Source organism: Loxodonta africana, chromosome 19, assembly GCF_030014295.1.
Source record: "Loxodonta africana isolate mLoxAfr1 chromosome 19, mLoxAfr1.hap2, whole genome shotgun sequence".
Classification (NCBI taxonomy): Eukaryota; Metazoa; Chordata; class Mammalia; order Proboscidea; family Elephantidae; genus Loxodonta; species Loxodonta africana.
Genome location: NC_087360.1, coordinates 14572340 through 14594369, shown reverse-complemented (window position 1 = coordinate 14594369; position 22030 = coordinate 14572340). Strand labels below are relative to the sequence as shown.

At 40.5% G+C, this 22030-nt stretch overlaps 1 protein-coding gene across 1 annotated transcript in view; it reads right to left on the bottom strand.

The window, feature by feature from the left end:
* The window catches only part of FBXW8 (F-box and WD repeat domain containing 8), a 139338-nt gene that overhangs the window by 55901 nt on the left and 61407 nt on the right, over window positions 1–22030 (bottom strand). Inside the window, exon 5 of the mRNA XM_064272262.1 lies at window positions 21580–21737. Coding sequence (XP_064128332.1) covers window positions 21580–21737 — 158 coding nt within the window. The remainder of the gene's footprint in view (window positions 1–21579; window positions 21738–22030) is intronic.

Genomic DNA, 22030 nt, shown 5'->3' with positions numbered 1-22030 from the left:
ATAAATGGAGAAAAGACTGAAGTTGTCAAGAATTTCATTTTACTTGGATCTACTATCAACACCTAAGGAAGCAGCAATCGAGAAATCAAAAGATGCACTGCATTGGGTAAATCTGCTGCAAAACACCTCTTTAAAGTATTGGAAAGCAAAGATGTCACCTTGAAGACTAAGGTGAGCCTGATCTAAGCCATGGTGTTTTTGATCACCCACATGCATGTGAAAGTTGGACGATGAGTAAGGAAGACAGAAAAACTGACGCCTTTGAATTGTGATGTTGGAGAAGAATATTGGACTGCCAAAAGAATGAACAAATCTGTCTTTGAAGAAGTACAACCAGAATGCTCCTTAGAAGCAAGGATGGCGAGACTACGTCTCACATACTTTGGACATGTTGTCAAGAGGGATCCGTCCCTGAAGAAGGACATCATGCTTGGTAAAGTAGAGGGTCAGTGAAAAAGAGGACGACCCGCAATGAGGTGAACTGACACAGAGCCTGCAACAATGGGCTTAAGCATAACAACAATTGTGAGAATGGTGCAGGACAGGGCAATGTTTTTTTCTGCTGTATATAGGGTCTCTAAGAGTCAGAGCTGACTCAATAGCACCTAACAACAACATCATATCATAGCTGATTATCACCCATACTACCCAAAATTTAGCCAAAAAGGAATCGATGCAATAATAAGACCCAACAAGTATCTACTGAGTATCTACTATGCTTTATGCCATGCACTATTCTAGGCACTGGAGATCAAGCAGTGAACAAGACAAAATAAAACAAAAAAGCCCCTGGCTGCCTGGAGCTGACATTCTAGTGGCATGTACCATTCATCTGGTTTAGGTGTGCAAAGAGGGAAAAGGTATGATTTCTATTCTCACAAGGTTCACGCTAGAGAAAGCCAAACATTTTAATAACGAAAACATAACAAGCACCAGAACAGATATGTATGTATGTATGTATGCATGTATGTATGTATGTACACACACAGTGTAACGGGACAATGGATAAGCTTAACTTTCAGTCGTGTTATCACACTATTTTAAGATTCAAAAAAAGCAACGGCTAACTTTTCCAGACATTTCAAATTGAACTGGGCCCATGTTCAGAGCACGACATTAAGGAAATAGTAGTCAGTACCTGCCTGAGCCAAATCAATTCACTCAGCAAACAGTGGTAATTATTTTCATCTGATGTAAAGCCCCTTGAAAGGCTAACGTTTTATCATACTGTAGGCCCAACGCTAAAATGGATTTGGTTTCTGATACTGTGTGGATTTTTAAAGCAGCAGGATTGTGTCCTTTTTCTTCTATATTCCCCTACAGCAGTGAATTCAGAGCACTGAATGTGGCTGAACATTACTGAAGAGTTCGCTGAATGCTTATCTTATGTTTTATCAAGTGAACATTTGGTTGTAAGAAACAGAAACCCACTCAAACTGGCTTAAACGTAAAAGGGAAACTGGAAAGGAACCAGGCTATTTCCATGGAACCAAGGGGAGGAAGTAAAGCTCCGAATCATAAGGTATCAGAAGACACTCAGAACCAAGATAGTGTGTGACTCTTGGGTACACCACATCTTCTCTCTGTTTCTCTCTATAACTCTTTTGTTCTTCCCTCTCTCTACAAACCAGCTTTCTACTTTCCCCAAATATATGGAGAAAAATGGCTGTCCTAGCCCCACGAGGTCTTCTAGTCCAAACACACAACAAAGACTGGAAGTATGAGTCTCACCTGACTCATCCAAATCAATGAATCAGTTGCCCCCAGAGTCAGGGGCCCCCATTTCTTGTCCAACCAGCTGTGGCCAAAAAGACCAACTTAAATCCTATGAATATGCCCACACTCCGTGGGGCTGTGGGGGGAAATCTCAGAGCAAGGAGTACAAACTAAGCAAAACCAAAACAAACCAGATGTCGTTAAGTAGATCCTGATTCATGGGAACCCCATGTATTTCAGAGTAAAACTGTGCCCCACAAGGTTTTCGATAGCTACGATGTTTCAGAAATAGATCACCAGGCCTTCTTCTGAGGCACATCTAGGTAGATTCGAACTGCCAACTTCCGTTAGTAGCTGAGCACTTTAACCACTTGCATCACCCATGAACTAGACAGTCACTCCAAAAGGTGTCCACTACATTTATCTCACACACTAAAAACACACTAGGCCAAGGTAAAAAGAGAGAAAAACTCTCACTCTATGTAATATCTCAGTAGCGACTTTAAAAGCAGGTCTTGGTCACCATTCGCCCTACAGGCATAATCCCTAAGAGCCAGAGCTTGCAGCCCCCATTTTGCCCCACACCGGGAAAACAGAAAGCAGAGCAGGGGTCTTTCCTTCTCCCTGACCAAAGCCCAAAAGCGCAATAAAAGATGTGAATTCAGAGGTAGTACTGGGATCACAGTAGTATCGTTTCATTCATGAGAAATAGGAAAGGATGCAGACAAAAGAAGAAAGAGGGTCTCTAAAAACATGAAGGAACACAATGCATGAGGGCATCAGCCCAATAAAGTCGTGAAGCCCTGGATTTGGCAGTCCCACCTGCTTGCTGGGCTCAGAACCCTGCACCTTGACAAGCAGCAGCAGCGCTGAAGGAAGTCCGAGTTCACCCTAGACTACAGTCATTAACAACGACATGAGTAACGATGGCTAGTCTTTTGAGGAGACATAAAGCCTGCTCAGCAGCTGTGGATGGGCACCCATGCCAGTTTGCAGCGTGCCCCTCCCAGCTCCCAAAGGAGGCCAGCCAGAGTGTGGTAATGAAACTGCACATGGTGGAAATGGGATCTAAATGAGTTTAAACTGATTTATGTTAGCTTTTGTAAAGATTACTCGATATCTGGAAAGCGCTACCACTGTGAAATAATGTCGACAATCCTTAAGACCTTCGCCTAATGGTACTTGCACAGAATATTTATATTCCTCGTCATGGGAACAAGGACCATAATGGATACCATTTTTGTTTTATTAAGGATGCATATTTAAATTAATCTGCTATTTGCCTAAACAATTAGCTGCTTCTGTTTGTGTGCACAAAGCCAAAATTGCAATTAGGCTTCCATCAAAAAGATAAGTCCCAACTAAAACTGTCCCGGTGGAGTCATAAGAGCTCAGGGCAGAACTTTCCAAAATTACTTTTTAGCATAATGGTAATTATGTTAATTGCTTGAAAGGTAAATAACTGCTGAACTGGTTTTGGGAAAAAAGCACAATTGGTATTGCCCCTCCCCTTTGATGTTTTGCATGCACCATAAAATTTAAAACAGGTTAACAGTTTAGAAAGTCAGAGACTGGTCACTTCTTCAACTACAGAGTTTGTCTTACTTGTGGTCCTGATTAGACCTTATTTTTGCCATGAACCTCTATCCTCGGAGCTCACACAATAAAATACCTGAGGCTTGGCCTCAGCGTCCTGATGGTTAAATAGACAGGATCAATTAACTGTGTTCAGGGACACTGAACGAAGCAGACTATTTATAAAGACAGCTGGCAGACTCAATTCCCACCATGTAAATAAACACTTGCCCACAAGAAAGAAGGCAGGAAAAAGAAATTCTGTCAGCAGGGGAAGAAGTACTTCAACAGAAATTTAAAATACACCTATAGTTCTTCACTTATTAAACCCACACAACATCACACTGAAATGTAGGCCAGAGAAGTAAAAGCACAAAGCTTGAGGGAGGACAAAAGAAGTTTTGCTTTCATGGAAGAGGAGACCGGCGGGAGATGAAGTTCAGTGAAACAGGGCTAATGTGTGGGCTACATCACAGAGGGCCTTGAAGAGGAAAAAAAGCTGACTGGAGATTGTCCTTCCCCCATGCTTCATCTGCTATGTATGTCATCTCTACATTCCAGCCCAACACAGCTCTAAGGCTCAACTCTACCTGGTGCCTAAGGTGGAAGAACAATAAATACGAAACATTCTGGAAGCTGCATTTTAGACCAACAAGTAAGAGAATCTGAATGGCCTGGTGAGCCAATAAAGTGATAGGTTAGGACATAAGCAGAGCAGGGACCAGACATGAGCTCACCAAAGCTGAAATCAACTCTAAAGAAGAAAGATGAAAAGTTGAATATATTTAGCAGCTCTCCAGTTCAAAGCAGAAAGGAAAGGACATTTAAAAGAAGAAACAAAAAAGAAAAGAGACAGCAAACTTAAAAGGAAGCTGTGAGACTATATAACAATGTGACTAACCAGAAGAATTTAGGGTTAATGAAGCCAAAAGAAAACCAGATTGATGGAGATGACAAATGGAAGAACCTGGACCAGCTCTTCCGTAAGGGGAAGTGCCATGAAGGTAGATAACGTGAAAGAGAGATCATCGTACACACAGCCACTGGCTGCAGCCTGGTTTTTCCTACAATATGACTGATACAAACATAATATAGGGTATAGCTGAAAGAATGTATCAGAAACTGGTAGCTGTAGACGCCTCTAGGGAAGAGACTGGGGTAAACAAAAGATCGAGGGACTGATGGTGGTGAGGAGATAAAGAGGACTGACTTACTTTTGACTATCCACCCTTTGGTTCTATTTACATTTTTACTACATGTAATACTATATCAAAAAAATTTTATTATTTGTATATATATCATTATAAATTATAATCTGATTAGTGATGGGATATTTCTATTTTTACAATCATAATCTGTATGATTTTATAATCAGTATCTAATGCTGATGTACAAAAAAATTAGATACTGATTACAATTTTACTATAAGGATCAGTCCCTGGAGAAAGATGTCATGCTTGGTAGAGTACAGGGTCAGTGGAAAAGAGGAAGACTCTCAACGAGGTGGACTGACACAGTGGCTGCAACAATGAGCTCAAGCATAACAACGATTGTAAGGATCGCGCAGGACCGGGCAGTGTTTCGTCCTGTTGTGCATGGGGTCGCTATGAGTCGGAACCGACTCAACGGCACCTAACAGCAACAACAAAAACAAATAAGGACTCTAAACATTTGGGACTCTTCCATTTTCCCTTCCATGTTCCCAATAGACATGGATCACAACAGCCTAATATAGGTGCTTCCCTTGAACTTCAGACTCACGTATCCGTCTGCCTATAAGACCTTCAGACTTCTTTTTGCATACCCCTAAAATAAAATTTTGAAAAACCAAGGCTTCCTTTTCATACATATATACATACACACATATATACATACACACACACATATGCAGCCCTGGTGGCGCAGTACTCAGCTGCTAACCAAAAGGTTGGCAGTTCTAATTTACCAGCCGCTCCTTGAAAACTCTATGGGACAGTTCTGCTCTGTTCCTTAGCATCACTGTGAGCCAGAATCAACTCACTGCGATGGGTTTATATATACACACACACATATATATGCACACAAATACTCACATATATAAAACCAAACCTGTTGCCACCCAGTCAATTCTAACTCATAGCAGCCCTATTGGACAGAGCAGAATTGCCCCATGGGGTTTCCAATGGTGTAATCTTTATGGAAGCAGACTGCCACATCTCTCTCCTGCAGTGCTGTTGATGGATTTGAAATGCTGACCTTTGGTTAGCGGCTGAGCACTTAACCACTGCACCACCAGGGTTCATTAATATATATTAATTATATATAAAGGACAACATTTTTCATTGTAAGTTTTAAGTGGCAGGAAAAAATGTAATTTCTGGGGTATTTGTAAATATTAACATTTTAAAATAAAATAACAACATCATTGTATTAGAAGTATTCTTTAGAAATGAAATACTATAGATACTCACCACCATGCACTCTTTAAAAGAGGAGCAGGGCACAGCCCAAAGATAAACAGCAAGGCACAGAAACAAGGAGAGTTGAGAATCCCTACCCACATAACTGCAGCCAGAAGAACATCTTGGGCCATCTAATTCACGTACCCAATTCGACCAGACGATAGGAGAGCAATAAAAAAAAAGGCACCGTCTTTTCCGAGTAATCATTTAACATTTAAAAGAAAAGCATATTGTTATGGGGGGGGGGGACCTTATTTAATAATCTAATTTTTTTTGTAATTTCAGACTTACAAAAAAAGTTGCCAAAACGATACACCTCTATCTAATATACCCTTCACCCAGCTTGCCCAAATGGCAGCCTGTTACATAGCTACAGATGAATGATCAAAGGCAGGAAATGAACGTTGATACAGTATGTTCAATCTATTGGCTTTATTCAAATTTCACCAATTTTTTTTTCTGGTCCAAGATCTAATCCAGAATGCCACATTGCATTTAGTTGTCCTATTTCCTTAGTCGACCCCAGCCTGGGACAATTCCTCAGTTTGTCTTTGTCATCAGTGGCCTTGACACTTCTGAAGAGTACTGGTCAGGTATCTTATAGAAGGTCTCTCAACTGTCTGAGGCTTCCTTGTGTTTAAGATCAGGTTATGCACTGTTGGTAAAAGTGTCACAGGAGCGATGCTGTACCTTTGCGGTGCATTATGTCAGGAGGCATGGGTTACACCTCATCGCTGGTAATGCTAACTTCCATCACTGGTTAAGGTGCTATCTATCAGGCGTCTCTACCATAAAGCTACCGTTATTCTCTTGTGAAAAAATAATTCCAGACTAAGCAAATATCCTGTTTCTCATCGAACTAATTTTAGCACCCACTGATGAGCCTTTGCCCGCAACAATTATCATCATGGTGTTTGCCAAATGGTGATTCCCCACTTCCACTGTCCTTTCTCCATTTACTAAGTGAAATTCCACTGTGAGGAGGAGCTGTCGCTTCACACTCCTTTATTTATTCACTTACTTATTTATATCAGTTTGGACTCATGGACTTTATTCTATCCACTACTAGCAACACATCTGATTGCTCAAATTGTCACTGATTTGGCCACTGGGAGCTCCAATTTGATTCCTCTGTCCTATAGATAGCATATTCCCTTGCCAGACTGGTCCCGTATTTACCTACCCTAGGCCTGGTTCCTTTTGTTGACAAATAAAGGATATTTACAAACCAAAATCTAGGCACAGGGACAGATTACCCAATAAGGAAGGTATGCACAGGCTTAACTGTGCTTACTTACTAATCTGTAGTGCGCAAATTTTCACATGTGAAATCATGCACTACAGACGAGCAAGTAAACACAAGTAGGCCCATACAATCCTTGCTTACTGGTTAATCCGCCCCAGTCTGGGCGCTAGCTGTGCTCAGTGTTACCAGGGCAACACGATATATTCTTAAACTCTGAGGTATTAAAATGAGCAAGTCCAAGTCTTCACCTCAAAGGTCAAAAATCAAGCTTATGCAGAAAAGTATTCTACGGCCATGGACTAGAGATCTGGGGAAAGCGCTTATCCAGGAACTCCTTTTTGCAATATTATACAATTCTGGTTTTTAAATCCTGTTTGGGAAACAGCCGGAAGTAGGGAAAGGAGAACAAGTCAGGGTACATATATGTGGCCACTATTTCTACCCAGGCCTGCCAGCACCATGAGTCCATAAACGTAAAATCTACTTCCTTGGATCCCTTTGGAATATGTACAGGTTTTTTTTTTTTTTCCCCCTGAAGAATTACTACAGTAAAAATTCAGAAAAAAAAAAAAAAAAAAGTCAGTAAATGTGTTTCAGGGACCATGAAATCCACCGAAGGAATTCTCTTCTCCTGGTCATCCATCCAGATATAGAACTGAGCAGAAAGGCATTCATGTCCTTTTCATCTAAAGCCTCAGCAACACTGCCCTGTTCTGCTGAGCACAATTATGAGCTCTGCAACAGCAGCAACAATTACACTGCAACAAGTCTTAAAATGGCACTTTTTTTTAAAGCCCTTTTTTTAAAAAATCAGCTATATTGAGGTTTAACCTACGTGCAATAAAATTCACCAGTTTAAAGTATAAAATTTGACAAGACTGGACAAGTAGAGTCCTGTAACCACTACCATGCACGATCCAGAATCTCTCCAACACCCACAGTGCCCTGGTGCCCCTTTGGAGTCAGCCCCCTTCTCCCTGTCCCAGCCTGCTTTCCATCATTTTCATGTGCTTGCTGGTCACTCGTGTAATTGTGGCAAAGTGTCTATTCAAGTCTTCTGTCATTTGCGTCATCTTACGTTTGAGTTATAAAAATTCTTTCTTTTGGATACACACCTTATATCACGTGTGTTTTGCAGACATTTTCCCCCACCTACAGTATGCCTTTTCATTTTCTTCACAGTGTCTTTTGATGAACAAAACTTTTTAATGTGGATGAAATCCAACTTACCGATTTTTTCTAATTTGTCCTTTTTTGTGTCGTATCTAAGAAATTTTTGACCAACCCAAGGTCACAAAGATATTCTGTTGTTTTTGCCTAGAAGTTTTACAGTTAAGTCTATAATTCACTTTAAGTTAATGTATGTATGGCATGAACAGTAGGGTGAATTTTGTGGAGGGAAGGAGGACAACAGATTCTGGTTCTAGCACCATTTGTTGAAAAGACTATCATTTCCCCCTATTGAATTCACTGGCACCTTTGTCAAAAGTCAGTTGTGTGGATTTTTGTTCTGGACTTCATTCTGTTCCATGGATCTATAGGTGTGTCCTTACGCCAGTCTCACACTGTCTTGATTGCTGTAGTTTTAGTATTGAAATCAGGTAGGTTAATCTTCCAACTCTGTTCTTCTTTGTCAAAGTCATGTCAGCTACTCTAGGTCCTTTACATTTTCTTATGAATTTTAGACTCAGCTTACCAATTTCTATTTTAAAAAAAGTCTGCGGGGATTTTGATTGGGATTGGATTGAAACGTTAGCTCAATTTGGGGAGAACTGACATCTTAATAACATTCCATCTTCCAATCCATGAACACAGCAACTCTCCCTATTTATTTGGGCCTCCCTTAATTTTTCTCAGCAATATTTTGTAGTTCTAAGCATACAGGTCTTCAAAATATTTTCGCTGAATTTATCACCAATTATTTTATATTTCTGATGCAATTTCAATATCCAATTGTTTGTGGCCAATGTACAGAAATACAACTGATTTCTGTATACTGAACCTTAGTATCCAATGGCACTGTAAATGTATTTTATTAGGTCTAGTAATGTTTTTGCAGGTTGCTTAGCATTTTATACATAAATGATCATGTTGCTTTTACATAAAGGCAGTTTTACTTCTTCCTTTCCTGTTTGTATGCAATTTATTCCTTTTTCTTGCCTAACTGCACTAACTAGGTCCTCCAGTACCATGCCAAATAAAAGCAGTGAAAGTGGACATCCCTGCCTTGTTTCTGATTTTAAGGAGAAAGCATTGTCTTTTGCCATGAAGTGGGATGCTAGTGTAAGATTTTCAAAGAGGAACTTAAGCAGGTGGAGAAAGTTCCCTTCTATGATTAGTTTGCTAAAAGATTTTTTGTTCTGATGCAAAATTAAGTTACTTAGAATCGACTATATCCTTTTGAGTCCTGCTTTTAAATTTTGTTAGAACAAGTCCAGAACACCTTTTAGTCTAGGGTTAATTTATCACCTTTACTAAAAAGTGATAAATACCCTTCTGCAGATTCTACCTAACCAGCCATGTATTACAAAGTCTTTCTGTTCTGGCTGGTGAGAACACAAACTATTCCTAGCCCTGTGTGAGCTCCAAGATCTGTTCTGCCTACACCTTTCAAGTAGTTTTTTTCCTGGGCTCAGGTATTTCCTCTCATACATGCATAGGTTAGAACTCAGCCGAAGATTCCAAGGGCTCCCTCTGCAGATGGGTCAGCTCTCCAGACTCTGTCTGTGCGGCTCCCACCTTTCTGGTACTCTTGCCACAAGTTCTATGCACCTTGGCTTCCGTGAACTCCAATCAGTGTCTCCTCAACTCAGCATGGCCACCAGACTCTGCTTAGGTTCCCCTTCCTGTGCTGAGCTGTCTCGGTGGGCAAACTGGTGTAGCTCATCTTGTTTGTTCTCATTTTCTAAGGAATCACAGCCCTGGGCTACCTGTTTCCAGAATCTGGAAACTACTGCTTAATGTATTTTGTCTGATTTTCCAGTTTTTTGAGGCAGAAAGATAAATCCAGCTCCTGTTACTTCTTCATGACCAAAACCAAAAGCTTTTTTTTTCTGAACTTTTTATTTGAAACAATTTCAAGATTACAAAAAAGTGCAAGAACTCCTGTGTGCCCATTGCTCAGACTCCACGGCCAATTGTCTCAGCAATGTCCTTCCAAACAAAAGGATTCGATCCAGGGTGACACACTGCACTCAGTGTCTCTCGTCTTCTTCGCCCTGGAACTTCGACTTTCAGAACCTTGACAGCTTTAAAGAAGACACACCAGTCATTACGTGGATTGTCCTTCCATTTGGGTTTGCCCACTATTTCCTCATGATTAGGCCAGGCTGTGAATTGCCGGCCAGAGGATCACAGAAGTGATCCTGTGTTCTTCTCACTGAATTCTACCGTGTCGCAAAGAATGTCAATTTGCCCCGTTACTGATGGTTTTAGTTTTAATTACCTTATTAACACAGTATCTGCCAAGTTTCTCAACTGTAAAATTACTTCTTTCTCCCTTTGTAAATAACAAGTGTTTTGTTTGTTTCTCTTTGCGGGGAGATTCTTTGAGACTGTAAAATGCCGGCCCTCATTCACTCTCACCCACTAATTTTTACCATGAATTTTTTTGTCTGAATCAATTATTACACCATGATGCCTAATAGTGATTTTCTAAAGCCATTGTTCCTTCTAGATTTACTATAGTAAAACCTGCAAAAGCAGAAACCTCTATAAGGCGGAAACCTGTCAGAGAAGGAAAACTCATATATTTTCCACTAATAGAGAGCGACAGAAAAGTGGTAAGACTGCATCCCATCAAAGTCAGAAAACTTTCAAGATGCAGAAAAACCAGGCAGTCCTCTTGAGTTCCAGCTCTCATCATTTTGACTGTAGTTGACACTCTACTGTAAGGACTTTTTTTCTCTTCTCCCTTTTTATAATTCATCTATTTTTTTGTTATGAGTGTATACGCGTGGATTCTTATTTTACTCAGTGGGTTGTAATCTGTTACTATCGCTATTTATTTTGATAGTCAAACTGTCCCAGATTTGGTCATCGGGAACACATTCTAGCTAGCTTCCTTGTTTTTTGACATGTCACCATCATTCCTCAAACACTTCCTTATTTTCCAGCACAATAAGATGTCCCAGTCTTATTTTGTTCTTTCCCTATCCAATCTTACATTAGTAGGCATATACAGGAACCCTGGTGGCACAGTGGTTAAAGTGCTCAGCTGCTAACCAAAAGGTCAGCAGGTCAAACCCACCAAGCACTCTGCTGGGAAAAGACGTGGCAGTCTGCTGCTGTAAAGATTACAGTCTTGGAAACCCTATGGGGCAGTTCTACAGGGTTTGCTATGAGTTAGAATCGATGGCTATGGGTTGGTTTGTTTGTTTTTTGGGTAGGCATATACTGAAATAATTTAAATATTTAAACACTTAAAATTCAAATTATCTTCCCCCCAAAGAACAAATTCATGTGTGGTTTCATTAGGTACATTTCAGAACTTCAGACAAGTCATTTCTCTAGTCTAAACTATCTCCCAAAAGCTACTGTGTGTTATTTATCACTTCTTGGAGTTTTTAACCACAACTGTAACGAGACAGGGGAGCTACTTTGAATCCGTGCATGATACTGTGCATTATTAAAAATCACTTCTCAATAAAACCACTCCAGCAAACCAAAGTATTAACACCAAATCTTCTATCATAATTTCTATACACCAATTTTTTCTGTGTGAGAAAAATTGTGTCTAATTATTTTCACTAGTAAGTTCCAAAATTCCTGCTTATACCAGAAATTGATCATCTGCTAGTCTGTGCCTAATAGCATGAGAACTTCCCTTTCTGGTGTTTCTTAAATTTGAGAACTTGCAGACCCTTACCAATTCATCTGTGCACCCCTCTGCATGGAAAACAATGCATTAAAAGTTAAGCACAGACACGTAGGTGATCACTCTGTGCCAAGAGCCTGTGAACACAAAATGAAAATTCAGATACTGAAATCCTGCAGCCTGGTTCAGTAATAAGGTCAAAAGGCCTGGATTCTACTTCTTTTTTTTTTTTTTTTTACGATTACCATCAAAATAAATGCACAGATTTTATGCTGAGTGAAATTAGTCAGAGGCAAAAGGACAAATATTGTATAAGACCACTATTATAAGATCTTGAGAAATAGTATAAACTGAGAAGAACACATACTTTTGTGGTTACGAGGCGGGGAGGGAGAGGGTTGTTTTACTGATTAATTAGTAGATAAGAACTGCTTTAGGTGAAGGGAAGGACAACACTCAATACATGGAAGGTCAGCTCAATTGGACTGGACCAAAAGCAAAGAAGTTTCCGGGATAAAATGAATGCTTCAAAGGTCAGCGGCGCAAGGGCGGGGGTTGGGGGACCATGGTTTAAGGGGACTTCTAAGTCAATTGGCAAAATAATTCTATTATGAAAACATTCTGCATCCCACTTTGAAATGTGGCGTCTGGGGTCTTAAATGCTAGCAAGCGGCCATCTAACATGCATCAATTGGTCTCAACCCACCTGGAGCAAAGGAGAATGAAGAACACCAAGGTCACACGACAACTAAGAGCCCAAGAGACAGAAAGGGCCACATGAACCAGAGACCTACATCATCCTGAGACCAGAAGAACTAGTTGGTGCCAGGCCACAATCGATGACTGCCCTGACAGGGAGCACAACAGAGAAGCCCTGAGGGAGCAGGAGAGCAGTGGGATGCAGACCCCAAATTCTCATAAAAAGACCAGACTTAATGGTCTGACTGAGACTAGAGGAATCCCGGCGGTCATGGTCCCCAAACCTTCTGTTGGCCCAGGACAGGAACCATCCCCGAAGACAACTCATCAGACATGAAAGGGACTGGACAGTGGGTGGGAGAGAGATGCTGATGAAGAGTGAGCTAATTATATCAGGTGGACACTTGAGACTGTGTTGGCATCTCCTGTCTGGAGGGGGGATGGGAGGATAGAGAGAGTTGGAAGCTGGCAAAATTGTCACGAAAGGAGAGACTAGAAGGGCTGACTCATTAGGGGGAGAGCAAGTGGGAGTACGGAATAAGATGTATATAAACTTATATGTGACAGACTGACTTGATTTGTAAACGTTCACTTGAAGCTCAATAAAAGTTAATTAAAAAAAAAAAAAGATTACAGCCAAGAAACCCTAAAAATAAATAAATAAAATAAATGCACAGATTTCCTAGTGATCTCACAACTCTCACTCAAGATTTTATCTGCGGACTCCCACTTAAAAACACTGCCTTATTACTCAGTTATAATCATAGTCAGCCCAAAGTATATATAAGCAAATAAAACTATAATGTCAAACTTTCACTGATGAGTAGAAAAATCTTTAAAAGAGGATTTTTTATTCAGCAACTTCCTCCATCCCATAGTGTCTCCACGACTTGTCCATGAGACAAAATCTAACACCCAAGACCACGCCAAGTGGCCACCGATTTTAAAGTTCAACACCCTGAGAAATACTTCCTAAAAATCAAAGAACCGCCTCCATTCAGAACTTCCATATTTAAATTTCTAAATTCCTGAGTATCTTTAAAATGTAAACATTCCCACTGCTAAGAAAACTGTTTCAATTTATAAATGTACCCTATCTTTTAAAGAGACTATGAAAAGAAAAAAACTATACCTGGTATTTTATTGGTGGGGAGTTGGGTTTTTTGGGTCAGAAAGTTGTTTTGTGGCCAAGTATCTGAATAAGAAGGCTACTCGCTCTAAGAAAGGGGACGCAAAGGTATCAGGCAGGAACTGGTAGCTGAAACTTTGAAGAGAAAAATGACCAGAAAAGAAATGCCCAAGTCTCCACAAGACATATCCAATTGTCTTAGCCATCTCCCAAGCAATGCTTTAAACAAAAAAACCAACCCAGTGCCGTGGAGTCATTTCCGACTCATAGCGACCCTACAGGACAGAGTAGAACTGCCCCATAGAGTTTCCAAGGACTTTAGCATGTTAATAATCTGCTTCTAAAACTTCAATGTTGATCAAAAGAAGGGGGTTGTATGTATATTGCATTTAAATGTTACATGTCATCAACAAACAAGAGACAGAAGCAAAACTATCGAAGGACTGATTGTTTATTAAACATAAAATGATAAAGGATGCTTTAGAAGCACCTAGTCTCCACAGCCGTCTAACTAAAACATGGCCCCACTGTTCAGTGTTAAAATGAAGCTTGGAGAGACTCACTCCCATTCATTGTTAATACATCAGGAAATAAGAAATCATAGTCACTTTGGCCCTGGGCAGGCACGGTCCCTGACAATGGAGCCTGTGTGTGCTCAGACAATTGCACTGGGAGTGCTGCAAAGTGGATAAGCCACTTGGCCTTGCTTGATGGCACCATCCAGGTTTCCACATGCTGACATAAACTGGGTCTTGTATCACTTTTCTCCACTTAGGGGGACAAAAAAGAACTTCTTTTCACCTAAGAAGTGTGTAATCTCACTTTTCACTAAAGAGTGAGTTTTTCAAGACAAACTCCATGGCCAGGGCACAGGTTTCACATACGCTGCCATTCCCAATGCCATGGCTCGAGGCCAAAGGCAGGCAACCATGGAGCAGATGGAGTCCTGGCGAGGTCTCCACTGTCCCTGCATTGGCAGCATCTGCTCATTACTCAGAATCTTCGCCTGCTTTATCTAATGCTCCAGGAAAAGCATTTTGATTTGATTCATTTCAGTATGGTAACGTGCAATACAATTAGTGGTAAAATCAAACTGGAGGACGGCCAGTGCTGACAATCGGAAACAAGGCAGAAGAAATATGAGGCCGGTGGGTTGGAATTCAAAAAATCACAACTGTGGCACACCTTGCCAAATATCAACACCCCAGGTGCATGTACAGTGTCCCCACACGGCAAGGAGGCTAAAAAGGTGGTCCGGATGGCTTACTTTCCCCCAGAGCAGTTTCCATCTCTCCTCTGAGTCTGAGTCATACTATGTGTGCAGACCAGATCATCAAGAGGGTCTCAGTGCCTGCAGAGCTCCCCTTTGGCATAATCAGAGAACTCAAGTTCATTAACTCATTTTATTATCTTACTCTTCTATCTGTGGAGCACAATGACAACATCTACACCCCACAAGGTAAATTTCCTTTTTGCCAAGTTATACCTAAGAAGTGTCTGTTAGCTCCTGGAAAGGAGCAATGTAAAAATGTGCCTTTGATTGCTTGAAACACAGTTTCAGTCTGGCTTTGCCCCGAGTAGCTATTCATGAATATGCTGATATAAATATCACAGTGTCAATCTGTTAAACTGAAGTGAGACCAAAGACAATGCCACCTGAGGTCTGTCGAAAGAATGAGAAGTTGTTATTTATCACAGAAATAGTTTAACAGTCCTGATAAGACTGGTAAAACAAGTTTAGTGTGACAGAAGAGCCAGAAAACACAGAACTCTTAGAGAAGAAATAATCCTTAAGGCCAAAATGAACTTGAGAAATAAAAAAATGTAAACAATGGGATGTAACATAAACATGGAAGTGCTATAAACATGGTCCTTGGAATACGGTATATGGAATGGAATGTAAACATGGAAGTACTATAGACTGTACAATATAGGTTGTATTGTATAGCATACAAGGTAATGTAAACATGGAAGTACAGTAGACTGTACAGTATAGTATAGAATGTAATGTAAACATGGAAGTACTACACAGACTATACTATACTAAGGAAAGTCCTCCTGAGCGTGACGTGAAACCCAAAAGGACAAAACTGACAAATGTGATGACATAAATTTAAACTATAAAACAGACTAATTGGAACGGAACATAAATTCCAGAAACAGATCTAAGTACAAAAAGCATTTCATATCTAAAAGCTTGTAAAGGCAGCACCTCAAACCAGTGGGGTCTTCCTAATAAGAGGTGCTGGAAAAAACATAGACTCAGATCCATTCTTTATCCTATCGTAGGATAAACTCTCCAGGACAATCAAGATTTAAGTTTAAAAAAATAAAGTTACAACAGCAACAGAACAAAAAGAAAGAACTACAAGTAGCAGGTGGCTGTTGTGTGCCGTTGAGTTGATTCCAACTATAGCAGCCCTATATGACGGAGCCAAAGTGCCCTATGGGGTTTCCCTGGCTGTCATCTTTTTTTAGAAAAAAACATTTTTTTGTGTTTTCGGTAAAGGTCTTCATTAACGGTTTCGGTTCCCACTGAACAACTTCTACACAAACTGTTCGGTGACAACGGTTACATTCTTCACAATGCATAAACACTCTCCGTATTTCCATTCTGGTCGTTTCTAGGCTATAACCTTCCCGGGAGAAGATCGCCATGTCCTTTCTCCTGCTGAGTCACCGGTGGGTTCAAACTGCTGACCTTCCAGTTAGCCGCCGAGTGCTTAACCATTGCACCACTAGGGCTCCTTAACAAGTAGCAGGTATGCTGAGTAAAAAAATCAATCTCTTTCATACTAAGAAACGTAAATTTAATAGCATTCAGATAGCACTTCATCAAATTGAGAGATCAGAACATCTGAAACTTGTTTTATTGATACGACTGTAAGAGAATGGATGCATGCTGGGTGAGAGTATAAAACAGGATCATCTCATTTCTATGTACTCTTTGACCCCAAAATCCCTTTAATAGAAAAATATCCTTTTTGAACACATCAAATGTCATATGTACAAAGTTTTTCATTACAACACTGTAATAAGCAACAGATCGGAAGCAACCCAACTGTCCTTCAGTACGGGACTGTGTAAACACATGACAGTATTTACGTTCAATGTAATACTTATTCTGCAGGTGTGAAAAAGGCGGGTGCCCCCTTTCCCCTGTGGGCAGGCTTTGATATGTTATTAAGTGAAAAAAGGCTAAGTGTGGAATAATGTAAAATAGTATGCTATTTTTTGTGGAAAAAAGGAGGAAAGAATAAGAATACTCATTTTTTTTTTTTTTTTGCATTAGAGAAATACTGAGAGGATACACAAGAAGCTAGCAGCTGTTAACGAAAACGTCAGCAGTTCAAATCCACCAGCCTCGGAAACCCTATGCGGCAGTTCTACTCTGTCTTAAAGGGTTCCTATGAGTCAGAATCGACTCAGCGGCAATGGTTTTTTGTTTTTTTTTAATGGAGGCTGGAAATGGAGCAGACAAAATGGTGAAAGCAAGACTTCTCAATGTACACTGTTTATATTGTTTTGATCTTTGACCCTAAAATATGTTACCTAGTCAAACATCTTAAATTAAAAATAAAACCCACTCACTTATGGATTAAAAAGTAAAATCACACATACATATACGCTGTCATCATCAGGTGCCATTGAGCTGGTCCCAACTCATAGTGATCCTAAATACAACAGAACAAAATACTGCCTGGTTCTGCGCCAGCCTCGTAATCATTACTGTTTGAGCCCACTGTTGCAGCCAATGTGTCAGTCTACCTCATTGAGGGTCTTCCTCTTTTTCACTCTACCTTACCAAGAATGATGTCCTTCTTAAGGGACTGGTCTCTCCTGATAACTTGTCCAAAGTATGTGAGACAAAGTCTTTGTTTCCAAGGAGCATTCTAGCTGTATTTCTTCCAAGACAAATTTGTTCATTCTTCTGGTAGTCCACGGTATAGTCAATAGCCTGCCCCAACACCAAAATTCAAATGCATCAATTCTTCCTCCATCTTCCTTATTCAGAAACCCTGGTGGCATGGTGGTTAAGTGCTATGGCTGCCCACCAAAGGGTCAGCAGTTCGAGGCCGCCAGGCGCTCCTTGGAAACTCTACGGGGCAGTTCTCCTCTGTCCTATAGGGTCACTATGAGTCGGAATTGACTCGACGGCACTGGGTTTGGTTTAGTTTTGGTTTTCTTCTTTATTCATTGTGAAGCTTTCGCATGCATATGAGGCAATAGAAAACATCATGGCTTCGGTCAGGCATACCTTAGTCCTCAATGTGACATTTTTGCTTTTCAGCACTTTAGAGAGGTCTTTTGCAGATTTGCCCAATGCAGTATGTCATTTAATTTCTTAACTGCTGCTTCCGTGGGTATTGATTGTGGATCCAAGTAACATGAAATCCTTGACAACTTCAATCTTTTCTCCCTTTAGCATTGTAAAAATGACATGTGAGCAGTGTCTGATCTCCTCTAACTTCACAAGGGTGAAGGAGAACCAATATCAACACCCCAAGGCTGATCCCTATGAAGTGGAGGTCAGACACGCATCCTATTTCTGCCATCCTTACTAATCCTGATACTAACCGTCCCTCCCACAGCACTCTCTACTTCTCTGCTGGGTTCAGTAATTCACTGCAATGGCCACACAGAGCTCACAGACCACACCCATAATCACGGGGTTTATTAGGGAAGGGACAGTTACAATTCAGGCTCAAGAACACTCAGGATGCAGGTCTCCCATCAGGACAGCCTCCTCCAGCTGTGCTGGCAGGCACGCCTCTCCCTGGCCCTCAGCCTCCGCCCAAAGGCACTCAGCTTTCTCTCTCCCTGGGCTGGGACGCCCACCACGCCACCTCCTTCTGCAAGGTCTCCTATCGATCTCTCCTGCCTTGGTGGTGGCGGACGCTTCTTTCTGCTCTGGAGTTGGCTCTCTTTTAAGACAAAACTGACCAATCCTCTTGGTGGGCGGCAATTATCTTATTTGCACAGCCCTGCCCAATCACCTGAATGGGAGTTACAAGACCTTGCTGAGAAAGGCCATAAACTACGTAATTCATCACATCACAATCATGATGTTGCTTACTGGTCCAGTTGTGAGGATTTTTATTTTGTTTATGTTGAGGTGTAATCCACACAGAAGGCTTGGTCTTTGATCTTCCTCAGTAAGTGCTTCAAGTCCTCTTCACTTTCAGCAAGCAGGGCTGTGTCATCAGCATATCACAGGTCACTAATAAGGCTTCCTCCAATCTTGATACCCCATTCTTCTTCATACAGCCCAGCTTCTCAGATCATCTGCTCAGCATACAGACTGAATAAAAACGGTGAAAGGATACAACCCTGATGCACACCTTTCCTGATTTTAAACCACACAGTATCCCCTTGTTCTGTTCAGACGACTGCCTCAGTCTATGTACAGGTTCCATGTAAGCACAATTAAGTCTTCTGCAATTTCCATTCTTCACAATGTTACCCATAATTTGTTATGATTCAGAGAGTCACATGCCTTTGCATATATACACACATATACACAACTACTATCTAAAAAATAAACCATAAACAAAGTCTACTGAAGAATAAATGACAAATCTGAAAAATTATTCTAAATACTATGACAAGGGTTATTTCCTTAGCCCTTTCTCATCAACCAGAAAAGATTAATAATGAAGAAAAAAAAAAAGGGACAAAACAGAAACAAGCAATTTATAGAGAAAGAAATGCAAACAACTAATAACTCAGTGAAGTGACTGATGTTCACAATACTGAAAATTAAAGAAAAGCAAATAAAAACAACATCAAAATACCATTTTTACCGATCAGACACGTATGAGCAAAGAGTCTCCTCTTATACACTTTAGAAAAGAATACAAACCGGTGAAACCTCTTTGGAGGGCAATTTGGCAACAGCTGTCAAAACTTAACGCATCCGTACGTAGCCTTAGACCCAGTAAGTTACTCTATGGATAAACTGTACAAGTCCATCAGGATATTTGTTTGAGGATATTGTGGCACTCTTCTTAAAAACGAAAAGTTAACAACCCAAATGTGTATCAGTAAGAGCCTAATAAATAAATTATAGTAGAGTCACATAATGCAATAATATACAGCCATTAAAAAAAGAAGGCTTACCTGTAAGATTGCCAAGATATATCATTAGGTGAAAAAAGCAAGGTATAGAAAAGTATACAGAACAGGACCCCTGTGAGAGTGATTAATGGTTGGGGAACAGGAAGGAACATTTAGCTTTTTGTTTTATACATATTTGTTGTTTGAATTTTGATCATGAATTTTTTTTTAATTAAGTGTTTAAAATATATTTTGACAATTATTTGCCAATATTCACCAAAGAAAGTATCTTCTTTGTCACATCTACATAAAAAATAGTCTCCCAATATGTCCATCCAACAACAGGGATGAGGGCGACAGGGCCAATTCTCATTAACAATATAAAACCAGCGGCACGCTTGCACATCACCTCAAGATTTATCTCCAAGCTCACAAGATACAAGACATGATGCGAATCAATCAGGTACCCATTCTACAAGAGTCTCTGTCTGTAGCAAGACATAAACAGCAGCATTATACCACTGCCCGGCCTGAGAGACCACAGCCACAGTTCTGGATTCACGCAGATTAGTGACGTGACCTCAGGCAAATCCTTTGGCAGGCCTCTCTGGACCTCAGATTCCCGTCTTGTAGGAGAACGCGTGTATATGGCAAAGCGTGGCTACTAGGTGATTCTAAAGCTGTATGATTCTAAACTTAAAAGCACTGCAACCTTTAGCATGACTGTTTTAAAAAAGAGAACTCACTGATGATCTCGAAAGCAGCAAACATGCTCAAGCTGCTCTTATGTTATCTACCCAGGATCTCAATGAACACATGTAAAATAATTAGTTGGTATACAAGAGATATCTTAGCTGAATTTCTATAGGCTGAAAGGAAATAATCCATCAGTGGTACCTACTAATATCAAACCAAAATAATAGAGTTCATGTAATTAAAGTAATAAAATGAAAATAGGTAAGATTTCAGCCCTAATTTTTATTTTTAAATTATATATGGATATAAAATTTCCCCGTTTGCTATTTTAATTCTGTCCCTCTGAGCCAACCAATACTGTTACACTACCTCTGAAGATTTATAATGGTGCCATGACATCAACACGAACATTTGAAAACACTCTGTGGTCCAATTTTCAGGCCAGTGGGGAAACCAAGCTTTTGGAGATTCAAACTTACAATATAATGGAGGTCAGGGGCGTATGAGGTATGAGTATAGGATATCATGGCCCTTGAAATTATTATGTCTATTAGCTATAAACTTCTGAGATTTCATTATTCAGGTAAAACTAATTCTAAATTATCCTTACCTTAGTGCTATAAATCCACAGTTGCTCACACACAGAAAGAACTCTCTCAGTCCCTGAGAGACAACATAGTACCGTATTACCATAAATTACCTCGCTGGGTTATAAGTGCCAGGGAAAGGTAGGCACTGACTTTTATTTTTCTATTTCCGTATTTGTTAATAGATTTATCTGTGTCTATCCCCTTTTCATTATTCCCTTTGGACTAGGTAGAGACTAAAGGAAAAGTAAGCCAAGTATATTTAATATTTTACACCAAACAAGTTATTTGCTTAAGATGGCTTGGCCAGCCTCGTGTCTGGCACTAAAACCCAGCCTGACGGTTCCAGTAGGAATTAAACACCAGTTTTTTTTAATGGGTGCTGTGTTCCAATGCCTACTAATGCACTGAGGGTTATTGGCCAACTTCTTCACATAAAGGCAGGAGTGTGAGAGAGAGAGTGTGTGTGTGCGTGTGTGTGAGAGAGAGGGAGAGAACATGTGTGTGTGCCCACGCGTATATATGTAGGGATTATGGGGGGAGGGCCGGGCACAGCTGCTTAATTTTTGTAAAGCTTTTTTTTTTCCTTAATAGGGAGGAGGGTTGCGGTTACTTACCATCCTCATAAGCTGCTACCGCCAGCGAGCTGTTTATCTTCACAAAGGAGACATATGGCTGCATTCCAGGCTCGTCCTCCTCATACTCTGATTCCAGGAAGGGGGCTATGTAGTCCCAGGTGCGGGTGTCCCACACCCTCACGTCCCCTGATGTATATCTGGAAAAGAAGGACACACTTGGTTCCAAAAGGGGCTTTAAAAAGCAGGGCCATGGTGGAGAAAATGGCGAGAGCCTTGAAACGGCAGACGTGTATGATGTGGTCAGTGAGAAGTCACCCCTACAACACGATTTAGGTGAGGAACTGCAACAGGAGACAAGGTCAACTAGGTAACGGCAGGGTGTGAACGTGGCTCACGTTCTCATAGCACGATGGCAGCAATGTGAAATGAGAAAGCTATAATAATAAATTGGGTATCAAGATCGCCTTGTTTCTTTCCTTTTACACGATTA